This window comes from Nicotiana sylvestris, chromosome 5 (genome assembly GCF_000393655.2).
Source record: "Nicotiana sylvestris chromosome 5, ASM39365v2, whole genome shotgun sequence".
Classification (NCBI taxonomy): domain Eukaryota; kingdom Viridiplantae; phylum Streptophyta; class Magnoliopsida; order Solanales; family Solanaceae; genus Nicotiana; species Nicotiana sylvestris.
This window is the reverse complement of record NC_091061.1, coordinates 178,578,888-178,593,203: the sequence shown is the minus strand read 5'-3', so window position 1 is coordinate 178,593,203 and position 14,316 is coordinate 178,578,888. Positions and strand designations below refer to the sequence as shown.

At 37.3% G+C, this 14,316-nt stretch overlaps 1 protein-coding gene across 3 annotated transcripts; it reads right to left on the bottom strand.

Annotated features, from left to right (window-relative positions):
• Window positions 1-3,719: 3,719 nt before the first annotated feature.
• On the bottom strand, window positions 3,720-13,630 carry LOC104213052 (TMV resistance protein N-like). Of its 3 annotated transcripts, none has more exons than XM_070145704.1 (7): window positions 12,932-13,630; window positions 11,749-12,844; window positions 10,873-11,154; window positions 8,892-10,584; window positions 8,219-8,347; window positions 7,667-7,735; window positions 3,720-4,366 (listed from the first exon to the last, which is right to left on the bottom strand). In XM_070145704.1, the coding sequence occupies exons 1-4, from the start codon at window positions 13,411-13,413 to the stop codon at window positions 8,920-8,922; spliced, it is 3,525 nt and encodes a 1,174-aa protein (XP_070001805.1). In that variant the 5' UTR covers window positions 13,414-13,630; the 3' UTR covers window positions 3,720-4,366; window positions 7,667-7,735; window positions 8,219-8,347; window positions 8,892-8,919. The 3 variants fall into 3 exon arrangements, with proteins under 3 accessions (XP_070001805.1, XP_009760755.2, XP_070001806.1); XM_009762453.2 differs by having other exon boundaries at window positions 8,219-8,334; window positions 12,932-13,629; XM_070145705.1 differs by lacking the exon at window positions 10,873-11,154 and having other exon boundaries at window positions 8,219-8,334.
• Window positions 13,631-14,316: the final 686 nt, after the last annotated feature.

The following is a 14,316-nucleotide window of genomic DNA, read 5'->3' as shown; positions in this document are numbered from 1 at the left end:
CCTAAAAACTCATACATGAGGTATGGAGGCAGTGGTTTCAACTCCAACACCGGAGGCTCCTCAATTGAAGGTTTTGTTGGTGGAGTCTTCCTATTTTCAAGGTCCAAAGATAATTTCCTAGGCTCATAAGAGTAAGAGCTCATCCCATGTAAAGCATTCACGCACTCCACTCGGCCCTCAACATCATTGACATCAAGATTCAACAATACGGTCTCCAAAGGGTCCTCCACATTGATCATTGCACTGGTGTCATCAACTATCACTGCTATGACAAGGTCCACAAAAGAGCACATCTCCGTACTGTTGGGTTGCTTCATTGATTTGCAAACATGAAAGACCACTTTTTCATCACCCACCTGGAAGGTGAGTTCCCCTGCTTCCACATCAATTAAGCCCTTCCCCGTAGCAAGGAAAGGTCTCCCCAAAATGATAGGAACTTCATAATCCACCTCACAATCCAAGATCATAATGTCAGCTGGCAAGATAAATTTGTCCACCTGGACAAGCACATCATCAATAATACCCAATGGTCTCTTCATCGTTCTATCTGCCATTTGTAATCTCATGGAAGTCAGTCTCGGCTGCCCAATACCCAAAGTCTTAAAAACGGAATAGGGCATCAAATTGATACTAGCCCTAAATCACATAAAGCTTTAGCAAAATACGCACTCCCAATGGTGCAAGGAATGGTGAAAACACCGGGATCTTCAAGTTTCTGGGCCATTGAATGCACTATTGCACTAACTTGGTGAGTTATCTTTATAGTTTCACAATCCGTAGACCGCTTCTTTGTTACCAAGTCCTTCATGAATTTAGCATTGCCCGGCATTTGTTCAAGAGACTCCACCAAAGGCACATTGATGGATAAACTCTTCATCATGTCAATGAACTTTTTAAACTGATTTTTATTTTTCTGCTTCGCGAGCCTTTGAGGATAAGGCGGAGGTGGCCTTGGCAAAGGAGCCTTGGCTTTAGGCACAACCGGCTCTAGCATGTCTATTATGTGTTTCCTAGACGGGTTCACATCATTTTGAGTTTCCACCTTGACATCTTGAATATCAATCCTCACTTCTCCATTCACATTTTCATCAATCACATTTTCAACCACCAAAGGAACTTCACCTTCTTGCAACTCAACATCATCATCCACAATTTGCTTTTGTTTGGGGGCATGCACATCAACGCCTCTCCCACTTCTTGTTGTTACCTCCATAACATGATTATTCCCACCCTTCGGGTTCACTACCGTATCACTTGGTAGAGCACCCTTAGGGCGAGTATTTAAAGACTGTGAGATTTGACCAAACTGCACCTCCAAATATCTAATAGAGGTATTGTGGGAAGCCAACTGAGCATCCGAGACTGCATTCTTCTTCATCATCTATTCGAACATCATTTCAATTCTCCCCATATCATTGCTAGAAGAACTAGGACCTTGAGATAGAAATGGGGGTGGATTGTTCGGTTGTTGGTACATTGGGGTCCTTTGAAAGTCTTGCCCCCGGTTTCCTTGGTTTCCATTATTCCATCCACCTTGATTGTTATTACCACCCCAATTGTTGTTATTACCATTCCAATTTCCTTGGTTGTTTTTATTGTTGTTCTGATTGCCCCAGTTGTTGTTTTGGTTGTTGTTCCCCCAATTACCATTGCTTTGTTGTTGATTGCCCCAGTTGCCTTGGGGTCTCCATTGTTGTTGGTTGGAAGAATTTTCCCTTTGGCCTTGATAATTATTCACGTATTGCACCTTTTCACTTTGTTCATCATAACCATCATTTTGAAATCCACCACAATCATTGTCGAATTGCTCCAAATTCCCTTGATTTTGTTGCCCTCTTTGTCTTCTTTTGTTGACAAGGATGTTGACACCCTCCACGAAATTCACTTGGCGAGGATTTTGAACTTGTTTCAACTGTTCCTTTGCTAGTTGGTTTATCGTAGTTGTCAAATCAGCTATAGTCTGCCCATGAACATGTAACTCCTTGTGCAAATGAGTAACTGTGGGGTCGCCCTGGGGCACATTGGCTCTACTTTGCCACGTAGAAGAAGTGTCAGCCATCTCGTCAGGAATATCACATGCCTTATCATATGACAACTTCATAAAGTTGCCCCCAGCAAGTTGGTTCACTATGCATTGGTTTGTTGTGTTAATGCCCCGGTAGAAGGTTTGTTGGATCATCGCCTCGGTCATATCATTATTGGGGCATTCTTTCACCACTGTTCTATAACGCTCCCAAATTTCATGCAAAGGTTCTGTGGGCTCTTGCTTGAAGGCCAATATCTTATCTCTCAATTCTGCCATATGCCCTGGTGAAAGAAATTTTGTAATGAACTTGTCCGCCAACTCATCCCAAGTAGTGATAGAATGGTTGGGAAGTCGCTCGAGCCAATCCAATGCCTTCCTTCTAAGTGAGAATGGGAAGAGTCTCAACCTAAGAGCATCCTCGGACACATTAGTTTGCTTGCTCCCCCAACATGTATCCACGAACCCCTTGAGATGTTTGTAAGCATTTTGATTTGCAGCGCCCGTGAAATGCCCACGCTACTCTAGCAAAGTCAGCATCACATTGGTTATTTGAAAATTTGCCTCCCGGATTCGGGGTGGGACAATAGTACTTGCATAGCCTTGGTTTGGAAGAACTCTAGGAGCCGCTCTTAGAGGTGGCAGAGGAGGGTCTAAAATATTGTCATTTGAATTATCATTGGCCTAGCGGCCTCTACGTTGTCCTTGAGGTACAAGAGGCACCTCATCATCTCTAACAACATCTACCTCCTCCCACGCACTCACATTTCCAAGAGGGTCATTGGCATTGTTTGCTGTCATTTGGTACCTGAAGTTGTGACACACACGAATTAGTAACAAAGAAGGAAAGAAGAACAATACACAAAACTATTTAGATAGATATCCAAAACCGTTAGCTCCCCGACAACGGCGCCAAAAAGTTGATTGAGGCCAACCCTGCACTACTATTGTGTAGCGAGAGAGGTTCGAAGCAGCTTTTACCCGATTAAGGTGGGGATCGATTTCCACAGGGAGCTAGAAGCTGGAGTTGGGTGTCTATCTAAAGTGGAGTTGTGTAAGTGTTCCAAATTGCACTTCTAAACATTTTTGGGTTTTGATTTACTTCTAATTATATAAACTACAATGCGCAATTAAACTAGAATAAGCTAAGAGTAAACTATTGCGAGTTGTTCAAATGGTTAAAAGGCACTAGGGTAGTGACTTTCGCCTAGGTGGTCAATTGACGGGTACTTGAGTCTAAGTCATGATTGACACATTTGGGGAGTATGATATAACCATTTCACGATTTTACCCACTCTACACCTCTAGGTGATTCGAGTGATTTTGCCTGAATTGACTTTTTCAAGACCAATTGGGTATGCAAACTTGCACAAGCAATCTAGGTTCAAGTCGGGTATTACTATCTCTAGATTTAACCCTTTAATTGGGGCTATCAATCTCTTACGCCTCAATTCCTTGTTGGACGAATTTCAGAGACTTAGACTCTCTTTCTCAAGAAGAGCCAAAATCAACTAAACACAAACTAGTATTTGCAACCACTAATTCAGAAAATAAACATGAAATTAGTCCAAATATCAAATATCCATAGACAATCAAGCATCAAAATACAAGATCCATCAATTACCCACACTAGGGTTGAGCCACAACCCTAGCTTATGGGTCTAGCTACTCATAATTAGAGAAGAAAACAAAGAAATAGATGAAGAAAAACTGATATTAATTAATTGCTAAGATAAACTAGAAGATTCAATGTTGAAATGAAGCTAAAATTGCCCAAAATAGCAAAAGAAACGGAATTCACGAGCGCAGCTCAGTACAAAAACTATCTGATGACCTAAAAATGGGAAAAGAAACTATTTATACTAAGTTAAAAAATCTGGACAAAAATACCCCTGCGGGGCTAGTGTGGACCGTACAAAATCACGTGCGACCGCACTAAGGATCTTGACTTAAAATCCAGCTCTCTAAACTCGGGCAATGCGGACCACACAGAATCGAGTGCGGCTGCGGTGGCTTTTAGTGCGGTCCGCATGAAATGGAGCGCGGACCGCATTGAGCTTCAATCTCCAAATTGGCACTTCTCTGATCCTTGGCTTTGCGGACCGCACTAAATCGTGTGCGGCCGCAGTGACTCCACTGCGGACCGCAGTAAATCCCATGCGGTCGCATTGCCTGTTTTGCCTGAGTTGCATACTCTTTGAACCTCACTTGTGCGGACCGCACAGAATGGTGTGCGGCCGCACTGGCCCTATTTTGCCTGAGCTTTATCTTGTCTTGATACTTGTGCAAGTTTCACTCCTTTTTGAGCTGATCTTTGACATTTTGTCACCTTGTTGATCAAACCTGCAATCAAGCACAACTTGTGAGCCTTTGAGACTATTTTGTACACATTTTTAATCAAAACTTAAGCAAGAAGGAGTATAAAATGCATCAAAATCCCTAGTTATCAGTCATCTCCAATAGTGAAAGGGCATTAAGTGATTGCAACTGCAGACAAATCCACAGTAAAGCTAATTTAAAACAGGAGAAGTTTTTTAAAAAGGGTGCTAGTGATCAGTCAGTTAAGTCATACAAAGGCAGAAGAGATGAACACATTCTCCAATTTCTAGGAATTCTATAGATGCCTGGATATTAACTTACTTAGAAGAATCAACTACTGTAATATGTACACCAAAAGGTTTGTGGAGCACCTCACTTCAGACAACCCACACTCCCTCACTCCCTGCACCAAATTCTAACATATGCTTGCAAGTCAAAACTTGAAGAGCAGGGCGGCAAGCCCAAGGGAGTGGTCACATCGAGTACGTCCTGATACGCTATGATGCCCCGGAGTGGCTAGGAGCGAGTCAAGTCTTTATCGAATCTACTCAACGAAGAGCAGTGCAGACGTAAATGATATTATCACGACCCCTCTTTTTGTACCGCTAGGGATGCTTAATGTCACTTTGTCAATTAGCATTACCTGCCTTTTATCCTAGTGAACAATGTTTCACCGATTAGGCGGGGACAGAATTCGAACTTGTAATTTTTAGGTCGATAGCCTGATGAGTTGACCAATTCCTCTACCTCGCATTCTCTTTCTTTCCTGTGAATTCAAACCACACAATGATTTTTCAGTCTAATTGAGCTACCTAAACCATTTGAAAAAAGTCTCCTTTCTTTATGTATTTTGGCTGCGACCTGAGTTTCCTTTTGAATTTTAGTTTAGCTGAGCTGCATGAACCACTTTGAAATAATTCTCCCTTCTTTATGTAAATTTGACTACAGCCTGAATTTTCTTTTGCATGTACACAGACATATTCAAAAGTGTTTCATCTTCACTCTGTTAGTCAAAAATGAAACAGCACGAGTTTTCTTGCAGCTACTATGCGTCAAAGAATCTCCCTATCGAACCCCAGTAAAATTAACTGATGAAATACAACCACCATGGAACGGTTTTCCCTACATATTTAGATAACATTGCAAATGGAAAAACAGCTCGGATCAGGTCTCTGTACGTTTATCAGTTTAGGAGTGAGACAAGGATACTCAAAATCTGTTTTTATCTCTTAGCCAGAAGTTGAATTTTCAAAAAAGCAGTTGAACTTGGCATAAGGTCATATTTGAATGTCACATAGATGAAGCTTACTCATGTTCTGTTTGTAATTTAGGCATTTTCTCAAATTGCAGAGAAACATATCTCCTTCATCACGAACACTGCAATTTTGGCGGACTGGTTTAAGAATAGGTATCTGTGAGACACCTTTCAGATAAGTAAAGAATTATCATGAATGGGAGTAGAAATATGGGTGGAAATAGAAGAGGGTGCACATTCAAGCACCTCCATTATAGGGAGTTGTTCATGGTCTACATTGCAAAAACCCATCCTTGTTTTTCTTAGTGTTATCAAAGGCGCGCTTAAGCCCTAAAGCGAGGTTCAAAATGATATGGTGTCCATCTCATTCAAATGTTGGTAGCCAATTTTGTTGACTTGGTTTGGTTTGGTAGCCAACCTTGTTGAATTAGTATAATTTGGTAGCCAACCTTGTTGAATTAGTATAATTTGGTAGCCAATTTTATTGACTTGGTTTGGTTTGGTAGCCAACTTTGTTGAAATTGTAAAAAGGGTGTGTAAATTGTCAAATATTGTAGGCTTTAGAGAGTGATGTTTTGGCTATAAAAGGAGAGCCTTAACTCTCATTTCTAAACACCAACAAAGAGAGAAAAGAGAGAGCAAAGTATTCCATAAACTATAAGAAAATAGTTTGTGAAGAAAAATAGAGTGTGAGAGATATTGTAGTGAGGTGGAAAAAGCAAAAGAGTGTTTATTTCTTTTGAGGGTGTAGTGGTCTTAGGAGTATTTTTACTCGTTACTACACAGTGTAAAATTCCTCGCTATAGTGATAACAGTTGCTCTTCTTGGCCGTGGTTTTTCCCTTATTCAAAAGGGTTTCCACGTAAAATCTTGGTGTCATTATTGCTGCATTTCTATTCTTGCTGATTTAACCATAACTTAGTGTTTTGCGCTTATCACTAATACCGTGAATACTATTTTTACGGGGTTTATTCCCAACACAAAATATGTTGAGCGCTTCACCTCGCGTAGCGGACACTTAATTATTGTCATCAAGGCTTTAAGGCATACTTATCCTTGCCAATGAGAATAATCCTGAAGAGACGATACTAAACAATTGTTATTTCAATTTATCATAAATCTTCTTCAATTTCTTTGTTCATATATTTGATATTCATGGTTATAGATATTAGTTTTGGACTACACATACATATTTGTCATTTTTCTCCATTTAAGGCTTTCTTCATTAGAGCTCACGCTTTATTTGTGTTTTGCGCTTAAAGTCCCAATAAACCTTAGATATTTTTTGCGTTTTTCGCCTTTTGATAACACTGATTTTCCTGTTGTCGTGCTAACAATAAGAAGAAATAAAGGAAAATTACTCTCTTTCTAGTAGTTTTGTGAGGTAATGAAAATTCACACGTGTTTCAATATAATAGTCCTAACTTTTAAAATTTTCCAATTTAGATTTATTTTATATGGGTTCCAAGTGATTTATTTTGATTTCTTAAACCAAAATACGATCAGATTCGAAATTGAAATATGTTATTTGTAGTGTAATCAAAAACATTTATATAGATTTTGAGTAAATTCCACCATGTGTTGGTAGAAAATGTTATGAAAACATGACATTAGTTATTCCATTAAATCGATATTGTTAATGGTGCAACGAAAAAAGTATTATTGTTACGGGAATTGTGAATTTAAAAGTTAAAAAGGAGAAATGGATATTGTCACGCGAACAAACACATATTGTATGATTTTTTTTATTTTTATGGTACACTGGAAAAGACTAAAAAGATTTAAAATTGTTCTTAAGCTACTTGACTTAAATTGTATTAGATGAATTACTGCACACAGTCTTGAAAGGAAAAGGCTTCTAAGTAACATTTGGTATAATAAATTTGGTATAACACTCAATATTTTGCAAGAAATTTGAAAGCTCGTGCGCCTTTAACTCTACCACAAAGCCGTCATTGTAAATATTAATCAAAGAGCATTTACTTGTGGTAAATATATTATCGTTGCTTATTTTCACTTTTTCCTTAAACAACCATAAAAGAACAGAGAGATCATAAGGGAGAACAAACCTCAACTTCATCTCATACTCAGCTTTCTCCATTGTCTCACGCTGTGCTGCGTCAATTGTTTCGACCTCCCTACCATAACAAGAGAGATATTTGTATTTAAAAGTTAAATCAGAGATTTTTCCCTAATATAACAATCAGAGTAAGCCTAAGATCTCCCCAAATGTAACAATCAGAGAGCCAAAGAAGTTTAGGTACATGTCCTTATTAAAGATTCCGATTAACCAGTGTGAATAAAGGAAATAAGAATTAAACTATTCATCTTCTCGAATGAAACATGATATATCAACCAGTGTTATCAAATGCGAAAAGTGTAAAAGAGCTCTAAGGTCCGTTGGGGTTTAAGCGCAAATAAAGCGGGGGCTTTATATTGAAGAAAGGCACAAACGGAGAAAAAAACACAAATATGTAGGTGCAGTCCAACATTAATAATTATACGCATGAATAACAAATATATGGACACAGAAATTGGAAAAAAAGAATTACGATAAGTGAAATATTAATTATTTGGTGTAGCCTCTTCAGGGTTACGCTCATTGTCAAGGAAAAATATACCTTAGAGCCTTGATGACGACACTGAAGAGCCATCTAAGCGAGGCGAAGCGCTCAACATGTTTTGCGCCTCACTTCGGGACTTAAGCGATCTTTAAGCGTGCCTTTACTGATATCAACTGAAAAGGATAACTAATTAAAGATACAAAATAGTTTATTTCATTGAGAGCCAATTAAATTGTAAAAAGAAGCATCATAAATGAACAAGTCGAAAATACAAATTTGAATTTAGCATAGAAAGCTAACATTCAAGAGTTGAAAATGGGTTGCCTGCACTTTTGACATCTTTTCAACATGGATGATTAACTTTATGGCATCCATAATTTAAACAGTGGGCTATTTGTTACTTCATCTCCATTTCCCTCAATCTGTAGTATTATCTTTTCACTTTAGAGGTGACAAATTTTCATGTTCAAATTCTTGAATATCGAGTACTTTTAGGAAATAATTGGATTAAGATCACACGATTTCAAGATCTGATTTGAGCATAAAATCCAACGAATAGGGGAAAGAAAACGTAAAAGGAAAGAGTAAGAAAGAATGAGAAGAAAAAATATAGTATTGTTTTTGGAAGAAGACTTTGTAGCTAATAGAAGGAGAGAATTACATAAAAAGAGAAAACACAAAATTTCAATACCAAATAAAAAAAAAACAAAACAAGGCATGAGGTACATACCAGTATTTGAGCTAAAATCCAACGAATATTAGAAATGTGACCGTTGTTTCTTAGAAGAGGAGGAGGAACTGGCTTCATTGGTCACCGAGTAATGATGTTCACTATTGTTATATCGGGTCCTCCTTATGCCAGTGGAATGATCTGTTGGTTCATTGTTATTTTCCCTCATTTGTGACAAGGCCTCAGCCTCAGCTTCTTCTTTATACAACAAACGAAGTCCATACTCCTTCATTTCTCCAGAAAAAGATAGCCTAATAACTCCATAGTCATTTGGTGTTTTTCCATTTGCCTTAGATGTATCCCATAAGACAGCAAGAGGTACCAACAAAAAATGAATATCAAAAAATGTAGCGAAGAAATGTATATCCTTTACTGAATTGTCGGATGATTCTGTATCACATTCTGAATGGTTGGATAAAGCAAGTTTCCGGGTCATCCACGACATCCCGTCATCACATACGGGAATCAATTGAGCTATGGTGTCAATTAAGATGCCATCGTAACATAGAGCAAATCCCAAGAATTTATCAGGTATGTACCAATTTTCAGGCAAATTGACTGATACACTTCTATCCCTTCCTTGTTGGAGGAACCAATTTGGGATCTTATTATAAGGATGCACAATGGTAAACACACTTTCGGACAAGGAATCTGAAGCAGAGATGTCATGCCTTAAGGAAGAGATATTCTGAAACAGGACATGAGTAAACAAATTATATATAGAATCATTGCGTGCATCATCAAGTTTCACCCTCTGTAGTTTCTTTCTCTTTGTTACTAAATCATGGATAAATTTCATAGCCATATGACAATCTACATGCAATTCATTTAATTCAGGGGGAATTTCTGGTAGCTGTGTAAGCCTCTCGCAATATGATAAGTCTAAGGATCGAAGAGCACCAAGTTGGGCTATGCTTCGAGGCAAATGCTCAAAATTATTTCCATTGAGATTCAAATATTTTAAAGAGGATAAGGATCCAATGTCTTCCGGAAGTCCTCCATCTATTAGATTGCAGTAACTGAGATCCAGATCTTTCAATGACCATAATCCTTCAGCCACTGGAGGGAACTCAAAGTGCACTTCGATGTCTCCGGAGCACCTAAAGCTCAAGCTGTTAAGTTTGTTCAAGCGTACGATGGAAGACGGAGGTCGTGAAATTAGAGTATCACTGGCATAAAGCACCTCCAAGTTGTCTAAATCCCCTATCTCTTCTGGCAAACTTTCCAGGCTTGAGCAATCAGACACATATAATTGAACCAAACTTTTCAGCCTACAGATGCTGCTTGGAAGAACTACAAGGTTTTCCATATCGCTCAAATCTAGGCAGGTAATACGAGTCTGGTAGTGAAAACTAGATGATGGTAGTTCACTTATCCCAGATCTCATGTGAATCGGTGTCTCCAGCTTCATTCTCCCGCGGAATTCTGGAAATTTCTCTAAACTTGAGCAACCTGGTAAATCCAAATGCTGAAGAGATTCCACGTTAACACATGGAAACCTCTCAAGGCTTTGACACCCCCTCAAATCTAACCGAATGAGTTTGCTGCAACATCCCAAGGAATGGTGAACCTCTTCAAGATTAAAACAAAAAGACAGATCCAAATACTCCAAATTTGGCATCCCCGTGAAATCTGGTGTTCGCATCAGGCTTTCAGAGCCCGTGAGATTTATCGTCCGTAGAGACGGCAAATGCTGTTCAGAACATACAGAATGAGATAGAGAGAGGGAAAAAAAGAACCTATTTTGCTACTCCACAGGATTCCAATAATATAAATTACAATAATTTTTTTGAGATGGAAACACATTAACTTGAGCTTATGGAATTAATAACTTTTGTTCATTTAAAGACATGCATTGTAATTCTAGCAAAAATAGAAAGTACCTCAAATAATACGTGACAAAAGCAATAATATTTGTTCCTTATCACTAAAATAAAGTACAAAGATAGTTAGAGAGAAAAATAGAACTCAACTATTGTACCTTTGTTTCCATCCATAAATAATGCAGTGAACTACGCGAGAGTTCAAGGTGAACAAGCATTTTGAGATCAAATGTAGATGGCAATGACTCCCAAGGATAGTCATCCAAGACAAACCAACGCAAGTTGTTGGGCAGATACTCAATGGAACCATCATGGCTAGTACTGGACAGATACCTCTTTATGTGTAATATCCTAAGCCTTTTCATATTTTTCATGGCATCATTGCTAAAGTATAGGCCAAAATCATAATGAACCCAAATTACTTCCACTGACATGGTCCCCTGGTAAGAAGATCATTAGGATATACTGATGTTACTTTAGAGAAATATTTTTTGCAATTAGTTCTGTAGTTTTATTTTCTAATATTACATTTTTATTAGAAGTTCATTAGAGTCAAGTTTATAAGCTTTTCATGTTGCGATAGAAAGAAATCGCAATTGAAGCAATACCAACAAATTGTAGTGACTTTTTAAAATAAAAATAAAAAACAATGCTAAAGTGAATCAGTGATTGAATTATTATGTAATAAAATGTCATAAAATTTTCAAGTTAATCCAAAGAATGAAATTGGATCAAACAGATTAAGTGGCTACTACCTAGACGAATCAATCCGGCAAAAAATATAAGAAAAATGAATTAGGCAATGTAAATTAAAGAGTCTACTTAACGAATTAGGCAATTAATGTTTTTTTACTAATTAGGCAATTAATATGACTTTTGCTTCTCCTACTAACTAAAGTAAACAACTAAAATTAATGAAGTACATGTAAGACTATGAAGCAAGATGAACAAATAATTGGAATTGACATGCCCTATGTGTCTTTGGAATATAAACATTAGAAATTAAATATTATTGCATTGCTTAGCCTACTTACTGCATTGTTGTTCATCACTTCTTCGACATCCTCGGCGAGCCATAGTCTGCTACGTTCTCCAGGATCTTTTTTAAAATTCACTATATATTTACCCATATCCTGTATTAAGTCATGCATTTCAACCTGATTATATTCAGAGATGAACACAAGAGATTTTTCAATTAAGACATCCAATCCATATTCAGCTCCAAAATGACAACTCTTGAGAACTTGCATGATGTAATCTTTTTGTCTCCCTCGGAAGAAGCATGCTATATCTAGGAACATCTCTTGTTGCATGGACTCTAATCCATCATAACTAATTTTCAGCTTTTCAACAATTTTTGAATTAGGATTAATTTTCATTTGCTCTATAGCACTTTTCCACACAGTTATATCCCTCTTATGTAAGGAAGAACCCCACACTTTGAGGGCTAAAGGAAGGCCTTTAGCATGATTTACTACCTCCAATGAAAGCTCCTTAAAACACTCATCTGGAACCTCTTTTTTGAAAGCATGTTGATAGAACAATTGAATGGCTTCATGATCAGGTAGTGCAGTCACTTCATATATTATATCATTCTTCCCAATCAAATGCTTGTCTCTAGTTGTTACAATAATTCTACTGCCATTACCAAACCAATCAAGATCACCTGCTAAATACTCCAAATAATGATCTTTATCATCTATGTCATCAAGCACAATTAGGACCTTCTTAGAACGAAGTCTACTAGCCATTTGGTGCTTTCCATCGTCCTCATTATTGTAATTAGCATTTTCCCTTAAAAGTTCAAAGAGAAGGGTATTTTGAAGAGAATGCATTCCACGTTTGTTTTCTTTAATATCCTTAAGGAAACAAGCACCATCAAATTGATAGGAACTATCCCTTCTTCCTAAAAGAGTATCGAACATAGCTCTAGCTATTGTCGTTTTACCCACTCCCCCCATGCCCCAGATCCCCACAATCCGAACATCATTGATTCCTATCCCTAGTAAGGATTCTATTTCCTCTAAATGAGTATCTATTCCAACAATGTTTTGCAAATAAGATAAAGAAATCTTGGATAATTTGGACGAGATTTGGTCAACAATTTGCCGAATACAGTCTGCATCAGTCCTACAAAAGTAAGAAGATTGTGATATATACAAGGAGTGTGGGCATAAATCAAATATTTTGAAGAACTAATTAAAATTTTTAACTCACTTGTCACGATTTTCACATGAGCCTTTGAGATTGGCTGCGGCATTTAAAGCAGTCCTCCATCTTTGTATTCCCTCAACATCATCCTTATACTTTGTTTCATGTTCTTCAAAGGCTTTTGCAAAGCTCTCCTTTTGGTTCCGAACATGTGATGGATCCACATCATAAAATATCGGTATAATAGTTTGTCTAAATTGAGTCTTGCATTCCATGATCTTCACTAGTTCATTCAAACACCACCTCGATGTCGCATAATTCTCCGAGAAAACGACGATGGCAAATTGAGACTCTTCTATAGCTTTACAGAGTTCTTCTGGGATGGTTGCACCGTACTCTAGCCTTTTTTCATCTTGAAAGGTTTTTATTCCCCTATCCTTCAAGACTTCGTATAAGTGACTTGTAAACGTTTTCCGAGTATCTTCACCTCTAAAACTTAGGAAAACATCATAGCTCCATCTAGCAGAAGAAGAAGAAGAAGATGCCATGGACTCGGTCTTTATTCTCCGAAAAGAGTAAGAAAACTGTATGTGAAAAAATTATTGTTGTGGTTAGAGAACAATAGATGATATTTTCAACAAAGTTTTATGTATGTTAGAAGAGATAAGAATTATTGATATTGGAAAAGTTTGTATGAGATGGTCTCTACCCTCACCAAGAGATCTCACATACTGGCACGTTCCAGATTGTGGCTACTAGCCTTAAACATTTTGGTGAAAATTGAAACTGGTAAATTTTAATAAAGAAAAAAAAACAAAAAAAACACAGTAAACAGCTGAAAATAATTTATTTATTTTCTTTTAGTCCTACCAAAAAGCAATATTGATATAATAATCGTTATAAGTGGTAGGCCATTTATGGACAATAGCTTAGTTAGGAATATTATTTTCTAATGGTGATTCGATTCCTTAAGTTCTGATGTGTCTGTTCGAGCAGGCCCGCCCCTGCTTTATTCTCACTTTAAAAAAAATTGTGGTTGTAGTAAGAGAACAATAGAATAATCCTCGATGATATTTTCAACAAAGTTAAAAACACAAACATAAACGTCCCCCCCTCTCTCTCTTCTCTGCCAAAGAAAAAGACCATATTGATTGAATTTTTTTTCTATTTTAATTTTCTAGGTGGTTGACAAAGTCTTCGTCCAGTAAAATATTTTCCAATTTTTTAATATGATTATATTGTCCGATATTTGCATCTAGTGTAATTTGAATATAAAATTTCATAATTTTTATCTTACTTTATTGATCATTATACACACATCATGAGTCTTCAACATACTCAATTAATAAAGATAACCTAAACAAAACGTGTTACTCAACAAATTATAAACATGTTTATTTGAATAGTAAAATATGTTAATAACTAAAAGCAAGGTAATATCCATGTTATTT

Coding starts and splice junctions, on each gene's coding strand:
- LOC104213052 (XM_070145704.1), bottom strand. CDS start 13,413: ATGGCATCTTCTTCTTCTTCTTCTGCTAGATGGAGCTATGATGTTTTC. Junction 11,155..11,748: donor AAGTGATGAACAACAATGCA/GTAAGTAGGCTA, acceptor TCTTCTTACCAG/GGGACCATGTCAGTGGAAGT. Junction 10,585..10,872: donor ATTTATGGATGGAAACAAAG/GTACAATAGTTG, acceptor TGTTCTGAACAG/CATTTGCCGTCTCTACGGAC.